Source organism: Arachis ipaensis, chromosome B2 (assembly GCF_059453495.1).
Source record: "Arachis ipaensis isolate K30076 ecotype BB chromosome B2, ASM5945349v1, whole genome shotgun sequence".
Taxonomy (NCBI): Eukaryota; Viridiplantae; Streptophyta; class Magnoliopsida; order Fabales; family Fabaceae; genus Arachis; species Arachis ipaensis.
The window spans coordinates 83,228,288-83,246,004 of record NC_142437.1 but is presented as its reverse complement, the minus strand read 5'-3'; the positions used below and the strand labels follow the sequence as shown (position 1 = coordinate 83,246,004).

At 36.2% G+C, this 17,717-nt stretch overlaps 1 protein-coding gene and 1 pseudogene across 1 annotated transcript; one reads left to right on the top strand and one right to left on the bottom strand.

The window, feature by feature from the left end:
* Positions 1-12,142: 12,142 nt before the first annotated feature.
* Positions 12,143-13,398, bottom strand: LOC148574632 (uncharacterized). The gene is made up of 4 exons (XM_088505255.1): positions 13,333-13,398; positions 13,175-13,240; positions 12,947-12,980; positions 12,143-12,324 (listed from the first exon to the last, which is right to left on the bottom strand). The coding sequence occupies exons 1-4, from the start codon at positions 13,396-13,398 to the stop codon at positions 12,143-12,145; spliced, it is 348 nt and encodes a 115-aa protein (XP_088361381.1).
* A 1,628-nt stretch (positions 13,399-15,026) lies between these two features.
* On the top strand, positions 15,027-17,167 carry LOC148574631 (uncharacterized; annotated as a pseudogene).
* Positions 17,168-17,717: the final 550 nt, after the last annotated feature.

The following is a 17,717-nucleotide window of genomic DNA, read 5'->3' as shown; positions in this document are numbered from 1 at the left end:
GGAACTTCTGACAATCAATTGAAGGACAAGCACTCTTGGAGGTTCAAGGATGAATACCGGCATAAACCACCTTGACAAGGAACCTTTCAAATGTCCAACTTAAGGACTTAAACCAAAAGTGCTTGGTGGGAGACACCCTACCATGGTAAACTCTTTTCATTCCCTTGTAGATATAATGAATGAATGAATCGGGTTCCATTGTATATAGTTTCTTTACTTCTTAGTATATTTTTCTTTGCTCACTAAGGTGTTTATAGATTCTATGCCTTAATTAGGGGTGATTCTTTGAATTTGAGTTTTTGCTTGGATTGCAAGTTTTCTCAATTTATTTGAAGAATCCCCAAAAATTTAAAAATATATTTGATTTTGCATCTTAGCTGGTTTTAGAGTCCTAGAGGAGGTTGGAAAGATTTTGAGCTCTTCTTGATACCCTTAAAAAAAAAAAAAAACAGCCACGTGCAAGCGTACAGTGCGCGCGCACGTCGGCTGTGCATTTAAGCTTTCTGGGCCAAGGACCAGAGAGTTGTGCCACTTTTGAGCCCGCGTCCTTTGCGTTTCCCTACCCACGCGTAGGCGCACCTGGCGCCTCCACGCCCAATCATCATTCAACTTATCGACGCGCAAGCGCACAGTGCGCGCATGCGTCGATGCGGTTTTTCATCACCCAGGCCAAAGATCCGAGAGTTATGCCAACTCTGGGCCAGTTTTGTGCCTCTGGCCCAGCTCACCCGCGCGGACGCGCACCGTACGCGTCCGTGTCCATTCTCAATTCACCCATCCACACGTGGTCGCATATGACGCTCCAACGCTACTTCCTTATTCTCCCATCCACGTGGACGCGCACGGTGCGTGCACGCGTGGGTTCAAAATCTACTAACCCCAAGGCCGCCTTGTCACTCTTTTCCCCCCTCCTTCTTTCTCTTTGTCCCCATTTCTCACCCCATCCTCTGCTCCATCTTCTCTCACAGCTCCACCGCCTCTACCACCGCGACCCCATTGTCGCCGACGAGCATTCCGTAAGCACCGCCGCTAGCAGCACTACCTTGTTGTTTCCTCTGTCCCTTTCTCCTGTTTCTGCTTCTGCTCTGCTTTCAGGTCTCTATCTTTCCTCTATTCTGTTTTCTTTACTGCCTTATGTTAATTTTGTTAATTAGCTTAGTTAGTTAGAAATACATGTTAGTTGATTAGGTGGTTAGAGAATCTGGGCTGAATAGTAGATTTAGGTTTATTTTGAATAATGCTGCTGTTTGGAAATATTCTGTTTCATTGATTTGCCCTATGCTCATTTGATATGTTAATGCTGCTGCCTGGTTATTTGCTTTTGCTGAGTGTTGTTGGCTGAATTGCTGATTAAATTTGCACTTCATTATTGGACTCAATCATGCTTAATTGTTTGAATTCATCCTGCTTGCAAGTGGAATGATTATTGTCTTGGAATGGTATTTGCAAATTGAATTCAATGAACAGCATGTTGCCTGAATCCATTATCTCTGTTCATTGGGCATATTTGGTGTTGTATTTTAAGCCAGTATTTTTGTTCATTGTTCAAAGAAAGAATGATATTTGTTGCTGGCTGGTTTGATCTAAACTGTTTTTTTTTTTATGTTTAGTTGCTAAAGGATTGGTTTGTTTCTTTGGATTCATATGCATTCAGACATGATTTTTTTGTGTTTCTACTAGTTAATGAATTCATATGGCATCTGGACTGACTGTTTGAATTTGGAAAATAGCCAATTTACTGCTGAAATGCTGCCGGATTTTTCCTAACCATGTTTCATGAAATAACATTGTTTAATTGATGCAACAAACTTCTATTTGACGATTTCTGTGTCAATAGAATTTTGTTTGCTAAATGGTTTTGGAAACTCTTCAAGGATGTGTTTACAAGTATTGGTCATGCTTATAATACTCTTTGCTTGTTTACAATGCTACTTTGCTTATATGCATTTAATAGTTCAAGTGAATTTTCAACTTGACCATGAACTTGAAATTCCTTGGAAAATTCGTGCCTCTTTTGCGTAAATACACAAGTTGAAGGTTTTTAATCTATGTGGCTGATTTGACTCATTATATTCATGCCTAATTTGCATCAAGTCATATAGATCATGAGCTTTTCCATTCTTGTCTCAACTTGTGACTTTTATGCCTCAGTGAACTTGGTGTTGAATGTTTCTTGTTTGACTTGTTTTTCAATGTCAATGACTCTACCAACACCAATGTTAATAACTTGTTTCTTGCATTAAGTCCCTCATGATTTTGAGTAAGCTTACAACATACTTTATGCTTTTCTTTGCAATTGAGCCGATAACCGTCATATCACTGATTTTTAAACTAATTTCTATCTCTAACTTGTTTAACTAACTAACTTCTCTTTTGGTTTTCGACTTAACTCCTTTGATCATTCTTTTGAATATGGTGTTTCTTAGGCTCAATGAATAAGCAATGTGCAATTATGGTTTGAATTCTTGATTTGTGACTTGGTTTGAATTCTGAATTCTGTTACTTGCATTCTAAGAATTCTCTTTTCTTCACTCACTTCATGAGTATGCCTTACTTTGAGTGCTATACATCTACTTGGCTAATTTCTTATATCATATCATAACTGTTTTTCAGGATGTCAGACAAAGGGAAAACTATAGCCACTACTTCAAAGAAGAGAAAGCGCTCTAAAGCCTCTACCCCATCACCTTATACTAATTATGCTAAGAATCCGCTGAATGAAGTGGACAAAGAGAATCAGCTATTCCCATCCACTGACCCAATCAAGTTCCCCAACCTCTACTATGAGCTTCGCTTCCCTAAATATCGGAAGACGAACCTGAATATTGAGAAGAAACTGGTCCTTCCCAATGATGTGAGACGCGCCATCAACAGCCGTATTCTGGAGTTAGATCTGGACTTTGTTGATAGAGATTTGGGGAGGATAAACACTTCGTGGGTGAGAGAATTCTACTGCAACTTCTTCCGTGCCACTCTTGATTCAGTCCAAGTGCGGGGTAGAGAGATTCTGATCCCCGAGGCTGCTATTAGGGAGGCATTACTTTGCCGACCTCGTACTGGTGACTCATGCGCCTGTCAGCAGGCAGAGATAGTTATCCACTGCATGAATTTTGATTATGAGGCACTGAAGCGTGTGATTGCCACACCTGATGCCCTCTGGGTGATGGATTCTGAGAACAAGAAGCCCAAGGGAATGCTATTCACTTATCTGTCGAGAGAGGCTAAGCCTTGGCAGCATATATTCACCCATTATGTCCTGCCCACCACTCACTTCTCAAAGATCCCAATGGATATGCTAGTTCTGATTGGTTGTGTGATGGAGGAAAAAGAGGTAGACTTCCCCCGGCTGATTAGGCAGAGTATGTAGTGCGCGTATATCCGTGGCCTCTTGCCATTCCCTACACTGGTCACCAGCATGATTGAGCTAGCTGATGTCCCGTGGGAGGACGATGATGTGACACCACCACCCCCAGATGACGACGACAAGGAGGTTACTATTCCATGGAGTGGGTGGGTGCACGAGAAGCCCTCACCCATACGCCCTTCTCGAGCCAGAGGAGTGGTGGAGGCAGCTCAACCCTCATCATCAGCAGCAGCAGCAGGACCCTCCTCTACTTCAGCAGCCGCAGCATCCTTGCCACCACCACCTGCACCTGAGCTGACATACCTGTTGGTATAGTGCCTATTTCACTTCATGGAGCGCAGCGAGTGTCGTATCATGCGACGTCTCGATCGCATAGACCAGGTGTTCATATCACAGGGTATTGAGCTACCTCCGCTCCCGGACTCTCCCGCCTCCGACGAGCAGGATCAGGAGAAGGAGCATGCTGAGGAGCCAACTCAGCAGGAGGCACCACCAGAGACACAGGCCACCACAGAGGTTTAGTAGCCTCCTGAGGACTTACAGCCAGTACCACAACCACAGCCTGAGCCTGAGCCACAACCCGGCGCAAATGTTGACCCCACCCCGAGTTTCAGCAGTAGCATCGAGGATGATGCTTCATCCTAAAGTATGGGAAGGTCACCGTTCGTGACCGGTGGATATCATTTGCGTGGTGAACTTTCAGACATTTATCCTTTAGTTTTTCTTTGCTACTTTATTTCAATTTTTGCACTTTATTTTTGAGATCATTTTGGGATTATTGTACATATTTGCTATTGTGGATATCCTTATTTTGGTTGTTGCACACTTTTATTATATATGTGTATATTGCATTTTGGTTTTTGATTGTGATTAGAAAAATATTTTGGATTGTTAAAACCTAGTTGACCCTTGTATAAGGATTATGTTTTGATTGAAAAGGGGGTAAACTAGGGAAAGGAAAAATTTTTAAAATTTTCTAAATCACAACCTTGCATTAGAATAAGCTTAGTCAATATGATGAAAATTTCCAAGAATTCCATTTCTAGAGCACCACTCCAATTGGTTGAAAAAAAATTTTTTAGAACTTTCTTGATTAATACACTTTGTGGATCATGTTTTGAGAAAAGAACACAAGCATGTAAGTTTTGAGCCTAATTGTGTGGTTACATATATAACCACTTTATTTTTATTCTTGTGTGCATTATTCTCTTCCTATGAATGTAATCTTTTATTTGTTTGACTCTTTATGTCCACTATTTTGTGTATACATGCAATTATATGATTGAGGCCATTGTTCAAATAGCTCACTTACCCAAATAGCCTACCTTTTATCTTCCATTGTTAGCCAATTTTGAGCCTATGCTTAACCCACTTATTCTTAATTGAAGCACATTACAAGCCTAAGTGAAAAATAATAAATGTCCTTAATTTGGATCTTTGATTAGCTTAGGCTAGTGAGAGTGTTCATCATTTGATTTTGGAAAAGTTGAGTACATTGGGTAGAGATAAAAGTGTGTGTGTGTGTGTGTTTTTGTTGAAAATTTTGGAATTAGGTACATACTCATGTATTAATCATGTGTAAACCAAATGCATTGATGTTCTTGTATATATTTTATGTTTCTATGTTTAAAAAAAAGTATAATATAGAAAAAGAGAGAAAAAGAATTGCAATAAAAAAGGGACAAAAATGCCCCAAAGTTCAAAGCTTAATAATAATCAATGCATATGTGCGGTGATCAAAAGAGAATACATGAGTGTCTGTAAAAGTGAAGAATGGATAGCTAGGTTGTTTAGAATTGTATAAGTTGTCATAGGTTAGGTGAGAAGTTTAAGTTGATCAAGGATTCAAATCTTAAGCTCACTTGACCATATGCATCCTACCTTGACCCTAACCCCATTACAACCTATGGAAAAGCCCTCATGATATTTGTATGCATGCATAAAATAATTGTTGATTGTTAGATGAAAAATAAATCTTGGAAAGCATGATTGGGGGAGAATTGAGTGAATCAACCCATACACTAGAGTACCTAGAGCGGATACACATCCGGCGAGGGTTCGATTGCTCAATTACATATTTCCACCCATGATCATCTTTTCTTGCAAGTTTGTAAAATCTTTCAATGATTCAATCCAATTGTGGTTTGCTTTAATTGCTATTGCCTTAGCCCTTGTGCTTGCAATTGTATTCTTGGAGATTGATTTATTTTGACTAAGCCATTGCATTCATGAAAATAGGTTGCATATAGATAGATTGCATTTAGTTAACTTGCATTGAATAAATGTTGATACCCTTTGCTTCTTTCTTGATTTTAGCATGAGGACATGCTTAGTTTAAGTGTGGGGAGATTTGATAAACCCCGATTTCGTGGTTTATCTTGTGCTTATTTTAGGGGATTTTATCACCTTTTCCCACATTTATTCAATGAAATAGCATGGTTTTGTAATTCTCCCTTGAATTGTGTTTAACTATAAAAACATGATTTTTAGGCCCTTAAATTGGTGATTTTAATTCACTTTAATTCCATTCGATGCCTTGATGTGTTTGTCAAGTGATTTTAGGTTCATAAGGCAAGTATTGGATGGAAGAAATGAGGAGAAAAGCATACAAAGTGGAGAATGCATGAAGAAACAAAGATTGGAAATGCATCAATGGGCACGCACGAGTACAATGAGCACGCGCACAAAAGTGGTTTTGCATAGAGACGCGCATGCATACATGCCGCGTACGCGCGGATGAAGAAACAGCCAATCAACGCGCACGCGCACATGGCGCGTACGCGTCGATACTCTCACGTGACCCACTTAAAGGCACAACGCTGGGGCGATTTATGAGCTGTCCAGGCCCAAATCAAACTTATTTCTGAGTGTATTTCATGCAGAATTGAAGTCCAAGTAAAGGGGGAGCAATTAGTTAGTCAACATGAGCCTTTAGTTAGTTTTCTAGAGAGAGAAGCTCCCTCTTCTCTCTAGAAATAGGTTAGGATTAGGTTAAAATGTCTTGGATCTTGAATTAATTACTTGATTTCATCTTGTTTCTTTCACAATTTCACACTTCTACATCTTGTCTTTTTTAGTTGTAATGTTAAATTCTCATTTTGCTTTCTTTTGTGATGATGAACTCATGTTGGATTTGGATTTTCTATTAATGTAATTGATGTTTGATGTTTTTTATTGTGAATTTGAGTTGTTGATCTTGTCTCCTTGCAATTTGTAGTTGGTAGATTTTACTATTTCTTGTCATTTATTATGCTTTCTTTTTATGCCTTCCAAGTGTTTGGCAAAATGTTTGGTTGGATGTTAGAGTAGATTTTGAGCATTCTTGGCTTGGAAAGAGTAATTAGGCAATCTTGAGTCATGAAAACCCAACTTATGTTGGTGATCTAGAGTTGTTAGCTAATATTGTTTCCATTAACTCTAATCTCTTGCTAATTCACTTAGTGGGTTGATTAGGACCTTTGGATTGAGATTAGCTAGTCTTGTTAGACTTTCTTCGAGTGTGAAGATAATATAATACCTTCTTCCATCTTCGAGGATGACGTAATGAGATAGATTCTTGTTGGAGTTGACTAAATAAGATGAATTAATCATTGTATGACTAGGATAGAAAGCCTATATTCTCCATCCTTGCCATGAATGTCTCTTTATTTATTACTTGATTTCTCTTATTTACTTGTCTTCTTTAAATACTTGCTTGATTTACTTTTCTTGCCATTTATTTTATTGCCCCTTTTATCAACCAAACCCCCCTTTTACCCCCTTCATAGCCAATATGCATACACTTCATTGCAATTCCTAGAGAGACGACCCGGAGTCTAAATACTTCGGTAAATTTTCATTGGGGTTTGTACTTGTGACAAAACCATAAATTTTTTATTGGGAGGATTGTTTGTTGGTGTAGGAATATGCTTGCAATGAGAATTCATTCATTTTGTGTGAAATTCTATACTGACACGACAATTCTCTTAAATCACACTGCATGCTAGGTTGCATGATAGTTAGAGTTTGAATATATTCTACCCATTTTTATGTTAGGACTACTTGGTTGAAGTGATGATTTTTCTTCCAAGAAAACTGTTTTAGTGCACCCTACCAATTTGAAAAATTTTTTTGTGTTAAACTTGATTGAAGGAATTAATTTTGGAACATGATTTTTGAGCTAAGAACACACAAGCATGTGAGTTTTGAGCCCAATTGTGTGGTTACATCATATAACCACTTATTTTCATTCTTGTGTGTATTATTTTCTTTCTGTGATTGTAATCTCTGATTTGTTTGATTCTTTATGTCCATTATTCCATATATACATGCATTTATATGATTGAGGTCATCATTTCATTTAACTCACTTACCCAAATAGCCTACCTTTCATCAACCATTGCTAGCCAATTTTGAGCCTATTTAATCCCTTTTGTTCTTAATTTTATCCCATCACTACCCCTAAGTGAAAAATAATAAATGTCCATTAATTTGGATCTTTGATTAGCTTAAACTAGTGAGGGTGTGTATCATTTGGGTATGGGAAACTTGGGAACATTGGTTGAGGTAAAAGTGTATTTTATATTTTTGTTGAAAATCATGGGATTGGGTACATATTCATGCACTAAATGTTTCAACCATATGCATTGATACTCTTGTATATATTTTATCTTGAAAAAAATAAAAAAAAAAGAAGAAAAAGAAAAAAAATAAAAAGAATATAGAAAAAATAGAAAAATAAAAGAAAAAAATATATAGAAAAAGGAAGCAATAAAAAGGGGACAAAAATGCCCCAAAGTAATAATAACAATGAATGTGGAATGTGAATTAAAGAGAATGCATGAGTATGTGAAAAAAGTGGGAATCATGGGTAGCTAGGTATTGTATTAAAATTATATAGGTTGCTATATGTGTTTGGTGAGAGTTTAGGTTAATCAAAGATGCAAATTTCAAGCTCACTTAGCCATATATATACCCTTACCTTTACCCTAACCCCATTACAACCTATGAATAAGTCCTCATGATAAATGTATGCATGCATTGAATAATTGTTGATTGTTAAATGAAAAACAAATCTTGGAAAGCATGATTAGAAGAGTATTGAGTGAATCAACCCTATACACTTGAGCGACTAGAGCGGATACACTTTCGGTGAGGGTTTGATGCTTAATTCCTTGTTCCCAGCTTTCATGAGCTTTCTTCTTGCAAGTCTATTTGAACTTCATTTTGATATTTGAATTGGTGGGATTCATGAATCATCATACTACGTTAGCCCTACATGTTCATATACGTTCTTGAAGATTGATTTACTTTTAACCAAGTAGGTAGAATCATTTTACATTTAGTTGCATGCATGTAGACAGGTGTATATAGCTTATTTGCATTGAATAAATGTTTGTACCCCATTTCTAGTCTTTCTTGGTTTAGCATGAGGACATGCTTAGTTTAAGTGTGGGGAGGTTTGATAAACTCCAATTTTGTAGTTTATCTTGTGTTGAATTTAGGAGATTTTATCAACTTTTCTCACATTTATTCAATAAAATAGCATGGTTTTGTGAATTTCTCCTAATTTGTGCTTAAAAGTAAAAACATGCTTTTTAGGCCTTAAATTGGTTAAATTTAATTCACTTTAATTCCATTCGATGCCTTGATATGTTTGTTAAGTGATTTCAGGTTTAGAAGGCAAAGATTGCGTTGAAGGAATGAAGAAAAAGCATGCAAAAATGGAGAATTTATGAAGAAATGAGAATTTACTGAACTCAAGGCCATGCGCACGCATCACCCACGCGTATGCGTGAGAAGAAGATTCGCCAGCGACGTGCACGCGTCACCCACGTGTACGCGTGAAGAGGAATTTTGCCAGTGACGTGTACGCGTGACCCATGCGTACGCGTGACAAGTGGCACGTGACCTCACTAAAGGCAATACGCTGGGGGCAATTTCTGAGCTCAAGGAGGCCCAAATCCAACTCATTTATGATGTTTTTGAACCCAAGGATTGCAAGGGAATGGAGGGGAGTAGTTATAGTGCAGTTTTCATCATGTTTTAGGTTAGAATTCTAGAGAGAGAAGCTCTCCCTTCTCTCTAGAATTTAGGGTAGTTTAGGTTAAATTTCCTTAGATCCAACTTTTAATTCTTGTTTTTATTTCAATTCTCTTTATATTTTATTGTTCTATTGTCTTAATCTTTTTAGTTTATCTTGTCAATTTCGTATTTTGCTCTCTTTAGAGTAGTTTTCTATACTCTTGGCCTAGGCTAAGGGAATTGAGTGACCTTGAGTCATTGGGTCTCATTGAATTGGTGATTTGAGAACCCTTTGTGGTCAATTTGATAACCATTAACACTATCCTACTATTAAGTCAATTAGTAGCTAGGTTAGGACTTATAGATTGATGTTGATCAAGCCTATTTGACGTGCTTCAAGCGTTGAAGTAGACTTTTGACGTACTTCAAGCATAGAAGTAGACTTGATAGGTTGGTCCCTCATAATTATTAATACACGATTTGTAGACAAGGATGGTGATCCCAATTTCCATGCCTTAGCCAAGAGTTATTTTTCTTTCCTTTATTGGTTAATTGTCATTTACTTTCTTGTTATTTACTTTTCTTGTCAATTACCAAATCAAACCCCATTGTTCCTTCATAGCCAATAATTGATCACTTCATTGCGATTCCTTGTGAGACGACCCGAGGTTTAAATACATCGGTTTATTTTTATTGGGGTTTATACTTGTGACAACCAAATATTAAACTTTGATTGAGAGTTATTGGTTGGTTTGGAACTATGCTTACAACGAAGTTCTTTTTCTATTGAGAAATTCTAGACCGACAATAATTCTCACATCAATTGTCGTCTAGCAACAGTTCGATCTAGACTAGTGGAAGAATCCGGTCACAGACATATACTCCTTCATGCGAGAGAAGCTAATTAAGGAGCGATTCGTCCAGCGATGCATCCGATGTGCCATCTCTTTTTTTGCCTAGACGTTCTCCAGCATCGTTTGGTTGTCAACTGCTGATGCCACCTGTGCCACCAGCACCCCTAGGACCACAGGATGGAGCCGACAACGACGATGGTGGCTTCATCTTAGATTATTACATGTAGTGTATTTATATTTTCGATTTTGATGATATTTTTGTTTTTTCTTGTTTCAAAATATCTTAGTTTCAAATAGTCTTGTGAATTTATTATTTATTCAGTTTCAGCTTGAATAAAAACTCTTTTACATATATGTATATATATTATTTACAACATTATAGAAAATTTAAAAAAGATTCATTTTTTACTTTTACTATAGAACTAATATTTTATTTTTTTCTAACATTACTATTACCGACGGCTGGACAGCTATCAGTATATTAAAATAATTTTTTTTCATGCTTCATTTTACTAACGGCCATGTCCCGTCAGTAATATTGATTAAGATTTATCGATGACAATTTCATCGACGATCTTTTATCGTCAGTATGGCTGTCAATAAATTTAATTACCGACGCTTTAGTCGTCAACAAATCCATGGATAAAATACACGGTTCTTAGTGTGCTTTTATTCTTTTGACACTGCCATAAGCCTAGCTTCACCGAGAAAGCATGATCTAAGTTCTCCTCCAAAACAGCATTCTAATACACTTCTTCTTAATTGTGTGTAGTCAAGCTAATTCTCTCCCTTGGGAACATATTCTCCTTTCTACCCACTGATTCTAATATCATCTCCCTCTCCCTTATATCATTGTCCATGTTCCTTTCTTTTACACTCAAGCTTGTAAAACTATCAATGAATTGAAGCAATCCGGCACAGCCTTTTTTCTCCTAAATTCTTGATTAGCATAGGATCCTCCATCACCTAATCACCAACTGCCCTCTGTAATCTCAATTCTGACAGACTAATTTGGTCTACCACTCTAAACCACTTTGGTCAACCCATGCATATAGCACGAAGGGCATTTTCCATTGTCCCCGTAGAGAAGAGTTTATCAGCGAACAACTTTCCCACTAAGCTATTGAAACATGTTTCTAATCCCTCCACTGATGTCCTCTTGATCCAATTGTACTAGATCGTCATTCTATACATCACTCCCATGGGACATGTTCTGCATGCCTCCTAGTACTGTGAGAATACAAGAATTGTGTATGGCTATGAGACTAAACCTGAAAGTCATGTTTCCAATGATAAGAAAACGTTGACTTGACGGCACCAGAAATACTATTTAGGTAAAACCCTAACAGAGCATATTTGACTTAGCGGCAGTTTTTGAGTCGCTTAACTTTTAACATTTATATTACAATATTATGTTTTTGCATATTTATTTATAAGTTTATATATTATTTATTATAATTATTCCAGTTAAATTGTAACTAAATCGGTTAAATTACTAAATCAATAAATTAATAGCTAAAGTGATTTAATCACCGATTTGATTTTCAAAACCTTGATTTTTCTTTAAAATATATATATATATATATATATATATATATATATATATATATATATATATATATATATATATATATATATATATATATATGAAGTGGGAAGATTTTCACTTATTCCTTACAGAAGAATAGAAAAAGGCACATCATAAAAAAAATGGAGAAAATAATCAAACTAAGGAAACTAAATCTGATCCTAACTAAGACTAATCATGTCCTAGCTAAATCTACTTAACCTACCTATTTTTTAATGAAAAAAAAAAAAAAAAAAAAACTATCAGTGATATTGATATGAGTGTTGTAGTTGTCAAGTGGCACAAGCTAAGGTTGTATCTAGTTTGAAACTTCAACTGCGAAAGCTTCAAGATTCATGGGCATTTTGGGCCTCCTTCTTTGGTCTTCCAGTTGTTATAGCAAGGGCATAGTTCTTTGTTGCCGTAAGTTCCTGGCGGTACACACAAGCATACCGCACAGCACTTTTTGCAAAAGAATAAACATGGCTTCTTGTGATGCGTCTTTGAACACCTTACATCACACCGAGGAGCACACTCTGCAATTATGTGTGAACTAATCAAAAATCATTTCAATCACTACAACAAGATTGAAAACAGAGATTGTAAAGGAAGAAAGTATTTTTTTTCTTTTCAATTAAAAAAAATAAAAGTACATTCGATATCATTCGGTCCACTAAAGATAAGATCATATTCGCAGTTAAAAAAAATTAATCAAAGAACTCATAACCTTTTAGAATCGAAAAAGTATATGAAATTAATTTTAGTTAATTAATGTTAGTCAATTTTTTAATTCTAAAAATTTTTATTTTGCGAAAAATTTAGAGTTTAAGAATTTATGAGTTAAAGTTTAGAATTTAAGAAATAAAATAATTTAAAAAAATTGATGTTAACTAAAACAATTAGTCCCTAACCTTTTTTTTTTTTTTACTAAAGATAGGGAGACTCAAACCCACAACCTTTAAATAAGTATGGAGAAACTGTACCATTTAATTTATAACTCATTGGCAAATAAAATTATATAACTTGATTATTCATTTATCGTGTATTAAATAACCAATATTCTTATAATCTAATGTCTTAATCTTTGTCATATCATTTTAAAAAATCTTTTGTAACTTTTTATTTGAGTAAAGTTATACGAGGTGAATCAATATATACCTTCTGGTTGAAGACTTCCTTCGGTGGTGCCATTCTGAAATTTAAGAAGAGGATAAAATAAAAATAAGATTAATTCAAAGAAGAAAGCACATAGTTATATGATATAAGTATTCAGAAAATATGGAGTAAAATTTTTTTCAAAAACCAAATTAAATCTTTTTAAAAGTTAGTACTCCTATACTATCTTTGCTAAATTGGCAAAATAATAATCTTAAAAAGTTAATATACCTTGCTGCTGGATGCTGGACTAGTTGCCGGAGTTGGAGCTCCAATTGGAGATGCATCTGTCTTTGCCTGAAAGCATTATCATTGTGGTAAGCAAATATATCATGACATAAGAAAAAATTTCAATGATTTATTAAAATTCAACGATGATTATGACTTACATTGGTGTCTGCAATAAGCAACACCACAAGTAAGCAGAGCATAACAATGCTTAGTTTTCTGGCCATTGTTCACTTCAATTAATTATCTGATCGCATACGTGAAGCGAGAAGCAAAGAAAGAAAGATTATGTGCTCTAATTTCTAAAATCAATGCACATGCATTGCCATATATATAGGTGGAAGTGGTATTGTATGACTAGAGAGTCAACATTATACATAAGAGGTGGCGTCCAGTTCGTAAAATAAATTTGTTCAATTCTAACGTGACTATTGCGTAGTCCTTGCCTATTAAGATGTCCAACCACACTTTCTCTTTCTAGAAACTTACCTCCTCTTTTTTCTTTTTTTGTTTTCATTTTGTTTTCTATTCTATAGTTTCTCTCCAAAGTTTCATTTTATGCAAGTATCTTTCTATATATATTAAAAAAAAAAAATCATTTTCTATTGGAATTAATATTAGTGGCAATATGAGATCAGTGTTTTACTACGAGTTCTTAAGACCATCGTTTTAGCTCCATGTACTCTGTAGCTTTATGGTTAAGATTGCACGCACAAGAAAATAAAATAAAGTTCAAATTTTCATTGGAGTATGTTAATTGTGTGCTCAATTTATTTTAGCTTAAATAAATTACATATATGGAAGCTCACTTTTGAAGGAATAACTAAATATTGTCTAGATCATGATTAACTAATTCAAATATCTTAAAATTTAGATATCTAATTTATAAACACATAGAATGTCATAACATTAAGTAAAACCTAAGTACGCAAATATAAGCAAATAGCGCGACTGAGCTATCTTCAGAAAGTGGCTACAATGCACAATCAAGATGTTAAGGGTATCTTGCAGGACAAGAAACAAAAAGTTTATAAAGATAGTAAGTTTAGTTAGGACTCTTTTCTTATATTGAGTGTTAGGTTGTTAGAGTCAGCAGCCAGTTTTGCTGAGTTTGCACCACAGCATTTAATATAAATAAAAGTAGAATGTATGCTTACAGATAGAACAGATTTATTGAATGATATACAAAGTGTAGAGGTTATTCAGTAACAATGCAAATCTTTCTGCTCTATTTTCTTCTTGTCTAATCATAATTCAACTCAGTATCTCTTGCATCTTCGCTCATGAGATTTGGTCTAAGGTTGAAATTATTTTTCAAGATCCATGAAATAGGGAGTTAAACAACTCAAGAATCAACTCAAAACAATCAAGAAGCGTGGTCTCTCGGCCTCAAATTATATTTCTAAGATAAAGCACCTGACATACTCTCTTGCAGCATTGGACAGTCCTTTATCCTCAGAAAAACACATTGAAACTTTTTTTGAAGGTCTCAATAAAGATTATCAAATACTGTTGACTACCATCAATTTCAAAAGTCATTCTCCCTTTGAAGGAAAAAGAGGTAGAGAGGGTCTACTCGAAGAGGTAGGTTATTTACAGGAGCTTCAAGGCCACAATGGCAAGTTTGTGGCAGATTAGGTTGTATAGCATGGCATTGTACCATATATTTGATCAAGAACTTTCTCCATCGTTCCAAAAGGGTTAAATTTCAGAAATTCATCTCCAGCCATCTTTTCTACAGCATCAACCATCTTTTTAGCCTCACACACCTCCAATTAGAATTTGACACCACCTCTACCATCTTCATCGATCCAACTGCATACTTGCCGGTCCCCTCTTTAGTTTGTGATCTATCATGGAATCCAGACATTGGTACTTCACACCATGTGACACCAAATCTATCCAATCTCTTGACTTGCTCAAAGTATAATGGTCCAGATAAGGTTAAGGTAGATAATGGTGTAGGTATGTGCATTTCTCATATTCGCAATTCAATTTTATTTGATTTTGATTCAAAAAGATTATTTGAATTATAATAACCAATAATACTCCTGAAATTACCAAGAATTTAATCTATGTCTCTAAATTTGTAGAAGTCAATTAAGATTTTTTTTCTTTTTTTTAAAGAAGAATAGACAAAAGTACAAATTAACTTTTACACGGTGGACATATATACACTCTAATTTTTTAATAAGTCATATGTACGTACTAATATTAAGTTTCATTGTCATTTCTACCCTTTCATTGGCTGAACAACTTTTCAAGTTGCTTTAAAACATTTCTTTTAAGGATGCTTAAATGTCAAATTATGATTGGATGCATTTAATAAACTGGTTTAATAGTTAAAAGATTAAAAACCAGAAAAAATCAGTCTTTTATAATAACATCAATAAACTTAATTATTCAGACCATAACCATCAAATACGGTTCAATCCGGCCCATTTACATAATCAAACCGAATCATGCTTTTTTTTTCGTTCTTTTAACTTGCAAGAACTACGTCGTTCAGCAATCCTAAGACTCCTCCCTCAACGTCAAGCTCGAGCTCTGTGGCTGACTGCGTGCTCTCCCGCCCAAGCTCTCTCCCTCTCTCGACTTTGGTCTCTCTCACTGTCTCCAGTGTCACACTCAAGCTCATCGTCGCTCTCTTGACTCCGGTATCTCTCACTGTCTCTGGTCTAGCCCTCAGTTGCGATCGTGCGCCATTCCTGCCCTCATCGTCGTTGGCGGCAGACGCAGCAGGTCCCAGGATTTGTCTTCGTCGCTCCTTGTCTCATCACCGTCTCGTAGTCAGTCCCATGCCTTCGTTCCGCTCCCAGTCATCTCGGCCCCCTTTCGCCACAATTCCTCTTGGTATGTTGCAGTTCCTTTCTATAACATGGTTTTAATTTATCAATTTAGATAGCAGATTTCTTGATTAGCAAGATAAAGCTGGACATTAATACTCGGAACAGTGAAGGATTCACAGCACTTGACACCCTTGAGAAGGCTAAGGACACTACAGAAAATAGGCAATTGCAAGCCATATTTATCAGAGCCGGTGGTAAAAAGAGCATCTAATCTTCCTCTCCCACACTCAAAGGAGACAGAGCCAATTTTCTGTCACCTATAGCTTCTATATATGCTTTCCCTCTCAAGAAGCTACATTTCTAATGAATTGGAAATGTCACATGAAATTCTATCTATTGAATGCACAAGCTCACCGGAACTTAGCAAAAGAACAGACTCTAGATCACCTCAACAGCCTCAAGTAAGCGAGAGATTTAATATTGCTACCTAAAAGCCACAATACTTGTCCCGAAAAAGTTCAGGGAAACATAAGCATTAGAGCCAAAAGAAAATGGAAAATTTGAATCAACTTTATTATGCTAAAAGGAGTAAGCACATGGAGATGCACAAAGAGGCATATTGAATGCAAGAAACACCATCATATTAGTTGCTGTTTTGATTGCAACTTTGACTTTTGCTGCTGGTATTGCTCCTCCTGGTGGTGTATACCAAGAAGGACCAATGAAGGGGAAATTAATGGTAAGTAAAACAATAGCTTTTAAGGTCTTTGCAATAAGCAATAACATAGCACTATTCACTTCTTTATCTACAGTCATTGTTCTTGTTACTATCATTCCTTTTAAGAGGAAACCACATATGAGACTATTGAGTATAGCTCACAAGATTATGTGGGTGGCTATTGCATTTATGGCAAGTGGTTATGTTACAGCAACATGGATGATCTTGCCACATAGTGAAGGGATGCAGTGGCTATCTGTGATGCTAATAGCAATTGGTGGTGGCTCTCTTGGGACAATCTTCATTGGTCTTAGTGTGATGCTGGTTGAACGTTGGATGAGGAAACTCAAGTGGAAAAAGACAAGAAAGGAAGGTGCAAATTCTTATGGAAAGAGTCAAAACTCAGATGTTGAGGGTCAAAACTCTCGGGACCGGCTACTTCTGACGCCGGCGACAACGAGCTCAGGGAAGGCGTGCGAGTGCGACTGAGTGCGAGATGGTGACGACTGAAGACACGGAAGTGACGAGGACCTTGGGTGTGAGACCGAAGACGAGAGAGGGAGAGAACTCGAGATTGTGAGAGCCAATGAGCAAAGAGATGAGGAGCTTGAGCTTTAGTGAGAAAGGGAGATCAAGAAGGAGATGCTAGGGCTAAGTTTTTTTTTTCTTTTTTGGGTTAACTTGAGAGATTAGTGACAGGTTGGGCTTAGGTTTGGGTTTGGGCAGGGACAGAGGGCTAGGATTAGGGTTTGTTTTTTAGGGATTTAATTGTAATTTTATATTTTTAGAGATTTAAATGTCCGCAAAACAAAAGTTAGGGATATATTTGTCTTTTTATAAAAAAATTTAAACATGATTCAGTTCAGATTGTGTGAATAGATCGGATCAAATCGGGTCTAATAATTATAATGATGATAATTGGGTTTATTATTGTTGCTATTGTAAACCGATTTTGTTTTAGTTTATTGAAAAATAAATTATTAACTGGTTTAATAAAGATATCCAATAATATCATGACACATGTAAACGTCTTAAAAAA

What these genes read in the sequence shown, in the direction of transcription:
- LOC148574632 (XM_088505255.1), bottom strand. Translation starts at nt 13,398, where the DNA reads ATGGCCAGAAAACTAAGCATTGTTATGCTCTGCTTACTTGTGGTGTTG. An exon ending in TGCTTATTGCAGACACCAAT is followed by an intron (nt 13,241 to 13,332) that starts GTAAGTCATAAT and finishes TAATGCTTTCAG; the next exon opens with GCAAAGACAGATGCATCTCC. An exon ending in AGGAAGTCTTCAACCAGAAG is followed by an intron (nt 12,325 to 12,946) that starts GTATATATTGAT and finishes ACATAATTGCAG; the next exon opens with AGTGTGCTCCTCGGTGTGAT.